The 8,070-nt window shown below is 39.0% G+C and overlaps 1 protein-coding gene across 1 annotated transcript in view; it reads left to right on the top strand.

Annotated features, from left to right (window-relative positions):
* Positions 1 to 347: 347 nt before the first annotated feature.
* The window catches only part of Nrx-1 (neurexin 1), a gene marked incomplete at its 3' end in the record, with an annotated part of 337,998 nt that continues 330,275 nt past the window's right edge, over positions 348 to 8,070 (top strand). The window contains 1 exon segment of the mRNA NM_001145740.1: positions 348 to 956. Coding sequence (NP_001139212.1) covers positions 348 to 956 — 609 coding nt within the window.

The following is an 8,070-nucleotide window of genomic DNA, read 5'->3' as shown; positions in this document are numbered from 1 at the left end:
AAAAACGACGACGAGTCGAGGAGAAGATCCCGCAGACAGACAGACGTGTGTGCACGGTCACTCTCTCTTTCCGTATCCGCCACCCACGCAGTCGAGGGCATCCGCGCGTGCGTGCTCACGTGCGATCACAGCCGGTACAACGTGGCTAACTGGCTGGCTGGCTGGCTGACTGGCTGGCACTGCTGCCACTTCCAATCTCGCTCGCGATATCCGCTCGTCGATCGAATGAGACCCGATCCGATCGTCCTCGTGCGAAAACGTTTTGATATGTGACGAGAAGAGGAAGGAAGGAACAATCTGATGATCTAGCGGATGATCCAGGAGAAGAAGAAGAAGAAGAAGAAACCATGCATCCCTCTGTCGGAAACGTGGGCACGTTGCTGCCGTTGCTGGTCGTGCTGTTGAGCCAGGTCGCCATGTCGTTCGTGCTCGAGGGCTCGGCCACGAGTTACGCCCAGTTCAGGAAATGGAACGCGGGGTTGAACGGCACGTTGGAGTTCGAGTTCAAGACCGAGCAGGGGAACGGCCTTCTTCTGTACACGGACGACGGGGGCACGTACGACTTCTTCGAGGCGAAGCTCGTCGAGAGCGCGCTCAGGTTGAGGTACAACCTGGGCGGCGGTGCCCAGATCGTCACGGTCGGCCACGATCTCGGGGACGGCCACTGGCACAAGGTGCAGATCACCAGATGCGCGGAGAACACCACGTTGACCGTGGACGGTGTGAGCGCGGTCTCCACGTCCCGTGGAAAGGAGTTCGAGTTCGGCAAGCTGGCCGGCAATTCCGACGTCTACGTGGGCGGTATGCCCAGCTGGTACAACAGCAAGCTCACGTTGCTCGCGTTGCCGAGCGTCATCTTCGAGCCGAGGTTCAACGGGTTGATCAGGAATCTGGTGTACGCCGATGGCGAGAACACGGTGCCGAGGAGGCAGGAGATGAAGAGCCGGGACGCCAAGGTAAACGGACACCCTTCTATCGTACGGTGATAAGTGAATTTAGAAAGAGAGAGAGGGGGGATGTATATATTTACTCGAGCGTAGGAGAGAAAGAGAGGAGAGGATCTCGCGTGGTGAAAGGGTGAAACGTCGGTGGATGATGTAACGATTCGTCGAACCGACTGGTGTGTATTAATAATCGTTGCATAATGGGCTCGATTCGATAATGGTGACGCGGAAGATGAAAAGATATCCCGCTTTGTGGATTATTATCACGAGATTGTAATATCGTGTCGTGGAATTGCTGATGGAAAAATAAGAAAGGATTTTAAGGAAGTTGAAAATTTTCTTTCGTCTCGTTTAATCGAAATTATGATTTAAAGAATTGAGGAAGAAAGGATCCCTGATATAACATTAATTGAAGTTATTATGTAAGGAGGATCGAGATTGTGATTATGAATTCTTCAAGAAGCGAAGATTTGGTGGATGATTCTTTGACTTGGCAAATTTTCAAATTGAATAAAAGTTCGATTTTAATTTCAAATCTCGTGTACCCTTAGGATTATAGAGTATAGTTGAGGGAGATTGTAATTTGTTATTGTCTTATCGTCAGGGATGACTCGACAAACTCTCGACCATCCCTCAAATAACACGTCGAATATGGCAGGAAACGGAGCGATCGATAGAAAGAGTGGTGCGGTGACTCCCTTAATGGCCAGTTTATTTTTGGCTTCTTCAAAGTATTTGCGATTTAGGGGGAGGGGAATGTTTCCGTTTCGACCCGCATCAGAAAAAGGGTGGATTATTATCCCGACTCAGCTGAACAGAGTTTTAACACGGATATTTCTTCTAAGTTTCTTTCAGAGAAATTATTTCTTTCTCTTTGTATATTTAATAATTGATTTTTTGAAATATTAAACTATTATTATAACAGATAAAAATACATTCAATTTGCAAAATGGAATCTAACGATAAGATTCTTCCAATAATATATTCTTTAAGTAAAACTAAAGTAATGTATAAAGATTCAAATATTTAATGGAATTCAGTTTGCCATATCGTAAATAATACCATTTCACTGTTAATATTCAGAATATTCGTACCCTTAAGGCAATATTATTTTAAGAATCGCGAAGAAACAATTTCTTTCAACTCGTGTCGTAAATTATATCGCTTGTACGAGAGTGCTAAATATATAAATCCATCGCTCTTGTATACTCAAGAAAGAGAGAGAGAGAGAGAGAGAGAAATTTCATAACTCTGGTATCTGCACGATATCATCCAACGTTACACCCAAGAATTTCTTTCGTCCACGTTAATCTGGGCCAGCCATCGCACAGACGTATTGTTACGCACGCAGCTGACACCATTTCGGTGCTTCATAACGCGAGGCTCGTTTAAAAAAAAAAAAAAAAGGAGGGAAAGAGAGAAAAAAATTGTAGAAAATAGAAAAAGAAAGCAGACGATTTTTTTTCCCTTTCGCAAGAGGTAAAACTAAAAATTCTCTTCCGCCCTTCTTCGCTTTTCAGAAACGGTCTCTTGTTTAATAATAGAGAAGAACGAGGAGGGTGGGAAGGGTTGTTAGCCCGGTCGTTACATTAATCAAAAAGGCAAGGGTTGTTTTTCTTCAGACTCTTTCGGACGCAACCGGCTGCGTAAATCAACGATAAACTCCAAAAGTAATTTAACGTTTAACTGGATTTCCCAAGCGCACCTGTCTGAACCGCACGTGCTGTAACTACTTGGACGAGAGGACGGGTATATTTCAAAGGATTTATATAACATAGGATTTTATAAAACATTTAAATGCTCGAAATTTTCCCTCCCGAATAATTGCAATTTTCTTCGAAATAACGATTAAATCCAAATCTCAATCAATTCTTCTCTAAAAAGAAAAATATTCATTTTTTGATTATTGAGTCGTTGTCTCTCCACGTACAGACTCATCAAAATTTACACGTACGATTATTATTAAAAGGTAAAAAGAAAATATCTTAACTTATTAATTTCTCCTCGCGTCTCTTTTTTCTCTTTTTCTCTTTCTAATTCCACACCGTGGAAGCGTGACTTTCCATTCAACACAATATTAATTTAGCAGTTGCTATTTCGTTTGGGGGAAGCTCGTAGTAAACTCCGCCCCCTCCACAGAAATTTACCCCTCTGAATACTAATCTCAATCTCTTTTCAGTTAATCCCTCTATTATTCGCAGCTACTATTCTAAAACTTCTTTGTTGAAAAAAAAAAGGAAAGATTTATATCTCCCACCTATAATAATTTCCTCATAGAAATACTCACTTTTCCATTCGCAAAAACGGATATTAATTTAACGCTCGCTATTTCCAATGAAAAGCCACTTTCCTCGAACGAAACAAGAACTTCTTTTTTCTTTTTTCATCGAAACCCCTTTCACGTTCATAATAATTCCCCCATAAAAGTATCATTTCCCGTACAACAATCATTCTATTTCGTTCGATGGAAATTTCTTCCACCACGAAGAACGAAACAGATGAAAGAGATGACGTTCCTTCGTTCGAGGGGAGCACAATTTCCTTGGCGCGTCGATAAATCCAAGTCGTATCCACGCGCATCGAGGGGGGTTTGTTGCGCGGAGAGGTGATCCAGGAGGAGTGATAACGTCCCTCCCCCGAATTATACTACCAGGCCAACGACCCAACGCGCCAACTGACGGATATTCCCGATTTGTCTTATCTAATCGCAGATACGCGCTTTATGCTTGGCAAACGTTAAAATTTCCAATGGTTTAATGACGAACAAGCGTGGATGCGAAAATATCGAATCGAGGCTTTTCGATCATCAACTATATCATAATGATCAAGGTTGATAAATCTTTAGATCAAGTTGATATTTGATTAATAGATAATTTAGATTGATAAATCTCGATCTGTAAAAAAATCATATATACGCGACTTAACCTTAAACGCGAATTTTAGACCGGTTCCTCGAGTAATAAATCTTTCAGCCTGATAAAAATCTTAAGCTATCGCTTATCCTTAGCCTTAATATCCGGACCCCGTAACACATCTTAATAACAAAACGTTCTGATCCTGAGAGCAAATCGTGACATCTAATACTTTAACGAAAAAAAAGGAATTACTCATTGAAGAGCGGATTCAATTCATAAAATACCTGTCATTACATTGATGGATCCTTTCTAATTACGTCAATTTCTGTTTCAACATAGCCAAATCTTTTTATTAAGCAAGGAAGAAAGTACAGGATGATCAATACAGTACGGAATCACGACTGATAAATAACTCGATCACTGGTTGCGCACTATGTATGCACCGGGTGATAATTGTTCGTAACGTGACGTAAATGCGAGGATGATAAGCTGGAACCTGGGATAAAGTTAATGTATGCGAGACAGGCTATCAATTATCCCCAGGTGTTTTTCTTTTTTTTTTTCTCGAGATCCTCCAACGTTATTGAACGGCCGATGTTTCATTCGCGGCTGCTATGGGATCGAGAGGAGCGGGGGAGGGGAAAAAGACGATAAACGTGATTAATAGACGAGGAAAGGATATCGTTGCCCGGAAAGATAAGTCCCCCCTCTACCGGTTTCGACGTTGACTGATCGGCTCGGATTAATCGCCACTCGCCAATAACTCGCGAAACTTATTCCATTTTTCGACGCGGCAATTAGCGGCTCGCGATGTAATTATCCAGCGGAGCTTTGATTAATTTTCTTAATCCGATGTGATGCAATCAGAGCCACCGGTTATTGGTATCCGACGAAAGGAGAACACGAGTTATAATCGATCATCACCAATTATCTATCCATCGAGTAACGAACTCGATGAGATTTGGATTTATTTGTAACTTGGATGATGATTGGAAAGATCCATCCCTTCCTTTCTCTTTTCTCGAAGAATTTTATTTCGTGTCCAGAGATCTTACTTGGTCGGATTTATATGTTGTAAACGGAAGAAATTAACGACTGGTTCTTAAAAAATACATACTTATATTATGAAAAATAACGTTTAAATGAAAATATCTATATTAAAAGTTCCAAGGCTAATAGGTACGTGCTATCACTGTCACTCGTAGAGTATAACGCGTCCATGATCTATCAACGAGCGGACTATGATGGATGGATTTGTAGATTATGTGTCGATCAATAAGCAAGCGCGCGGAACGCTATCTGTGTATCTGTGGGATGCACGAAATTTACCTTTGAAGCGATTGATAAATGTGTTTGCATTTCTTATATACGTTTATGGGACACAGTTGTATGTGGGCCACATAATACTGTTAATTCCTCCCCCGTAATATGTTCGGATACAAGCCAGTAATTGAAACGTACTCCCTCGAATCGGGGTCTATGATATCGATCCGATTCGCGATGCGATTGTCACGATTGCCCTCCTTAATAATAATAAACAATTTATCTATTATTATTATTATTTTAACCCATTTTTCCATACGATTTATAAAATTTTATTTCCAAGTATCCACACTTATGAGATATTTGGAAAATAAGTAGACGATGTAAGAACTTAAATTTAGCCTGGACGTGGTGTGTTTTCAAGCATGTAGATAATTTTAAGTAGAATTTAAAGGTAGATCGATAATTAACGAGTGTGCACAGGAGCGTAAGTGTCCTACCAGTGCAAGTAAGTGGATTATCGTTAATGCTTGAATTTCCTAAATCCTTGATCCCCTCAAGATAAATTAGCTTTTTGAGGGTACTTTGCACGATGATGTGGTTGTGATGACGATCATGAATATTCTTTATTTACTGAATTTTTAATCGGGATAGAAAATAGAAGGCGTTTATGCAACGAGTTCTATCTATGCGCTCTAAAAGGATTAATCGACGATATTTTAAATATTTCGAAATGAACAACGTGTAATGTATCGATTATTCGAAAAGGGGGCAAACTGTACTTTTCCTCCTTCCGTGTTTTAAACGCCTCTCGTCAACCATGTTTGAAAGTATTTTTCTCAAGCAAGAGAAAAATAGGGAAGCATTGGAAAATGTCGAGTACGGTGGCGGCACGCATTGCGTGCCTCGTCGATGCGTAAAAACGGAGCGATATGCTAAGCAAGTGCAACAACATTTCGTTTAATTCGTGTAACGAGGAATTATTTTTGTTCGAAAACGTTTCGTTTTAATTATATTCCATATATACTTTCCCTCCTATCGAGCGTCGAGAAATTTTTATAGCTTAAAATAACAATGTTTTTACTTTTAAGATAATACATGGATGGGTTCGAATGTTCTACTTGTGAATATTTAAAGCACGATAACAGTTATTTCAAGAGGATTGATATTCAGTTTTTAATGGAAATATTATCGATCCAAATTGTTGTTTCGATACGTCTTATTTTAATTTGGAATAAAATTTATTCGACTCTTGCATATGCATATTTATTAATTATTAGCATACAGATTCGGTATGCAAATATTTCGTGTCATTGTGAAAGCAATTATATTAAACAATTTTTCTTAGTATCATCTAGAAATCAAAAAGGATCCAAAAATGAAACGAGCTCTTTGAAATTTTCTTGAACGTACGTAATAACAAAAAAAAGAAAAAGAAAATATAAAATCGTATTATAATGTAAAAAAAAGATTATTAATTGTAAATTATTCCGTTGAAAAAGCAAGCAGTTTTGATAAATAAGCAGAATGTATTCCTTCGTCTCTTAATCTCTTTTTTCCCTTCATTCTATTCAATTATCGGTTTTTCATAAAATAAAATTGACGATCCAAATGAATCCTGTGCACTTAAAACAACGAGCAACAATATCGTAATCTGCTTCGTTAACACGTTGAAAATTCGACGCCAAAAATTGAAGGAGGTCCCCGATGGCGGTGGCGGATATTGGTTTTTGATAAGTACGGAATTCAGTTCTGTATGCAACGAAATTCGAAACAGTTGTGACGACGATTGCACACGTAAGAAAAGTCTTTTCCACGTTTCTTTCTCTTCATCAACTTATTGTCAATATTCCTTCCTCCAAAATATATAAGAAAATAATATGAAACAAAATTAAGATTAACAGGGTTTCATTCATTTCGCTATTGATTTTCGAATCAATCCTTTTATCCTTTTTTTCCGCTTTATTTACTTTCGTATCGCAATAATTTATCGCGAGCTTGAAATGAACGCAATATCGCGTGATCAATATGCGTAATCCTCCGCAGTTGAAGAGCGCTCCACATCGAAATTCCCGAAAGTATATTTAGTCTTTCGAGCCACTTCAATATTTCCTTCGGGTCCACACAGGTTGCAGCTTTTCGATAAAATCTATTTACCCTTGTGACACTTTCCTATGGACGCGAAAACGCTATTTAAACGCCGTTGGTGAATATTTTACATGTGCGTTTCCATTGTTTCCGACGAGATAATGGGGGGAGAAACCTTTATAACTTTACAACTTTAAAGTATTCATCGTTTGTCGAAAGCCAAGCTTGTATAATAGAGCACGATGATTAATATCCGCTTCATTGTTACGCGTTTTTCGTTGATGAACTTCATCATCGAAAACCCCGATTCCGATATTTCCACCAATGGTCGAATTGGACCTTATCCAAATAAATTATTACGTCGTTCCAGTTGAAATTTTTATTTCATCTCACGCTCACGTTCATTGTTTCGAATAATCGTCACTCGAATTAATAATACGTTTCGAAAGGGTGAACTATTTTAATATTTTATCGGTTGGTTATTTTCGACGGAGGGAGGGGGTGGCTCTGTGCGTGTAAATAAAATCTTTCCTTGAATATTTTAGGTCAATGTTTGCAACAGTACTTTTTAAAATGTTCATGATAGAGTGCTGCTCTGACGTCAATTTTTTTTTTTTTTTTTTTGGGGTCAGAGAATATGATGTTTCCCAGAGCAATATATGTGAAAGAGGTCATGTTACATACAGCGAGTACGGAAGATTGACTACACGTTAAAGAATATTTGAATGCCACGAAGAGATATAAACGACATTTCGTTTTAACATTATAATTGTACAAGATGGATATTACTTGATAATTGAAAGATATCAATTTTACAATCCATCATCGAAATCATTAAGCGAAAAAGTATGAAAGGATATCGTTTTAAAGTTTTCACCCTCGACAACAACGAGTAGAATAAAACGAGAGAGAGAGAACAT

Source organism: Apis mellifera, linkage group LG5, assembly GCF_003254395.2.
Source record: "Apis mellifera strain DH4 linkage group LG5, Amel_HAv3.1, whole genome shotgun sequence".
Lineage (NCBI taxonomy): Eukaryota > Metazoa > Arthropoda > Insecta > Hymenoptera > Apidae > Apis > Apis mellifera.
Note: the sequence above shows the minus strand (reverse complement) of the source record. Positions and strands in the feature narration are given on the sequence as shown.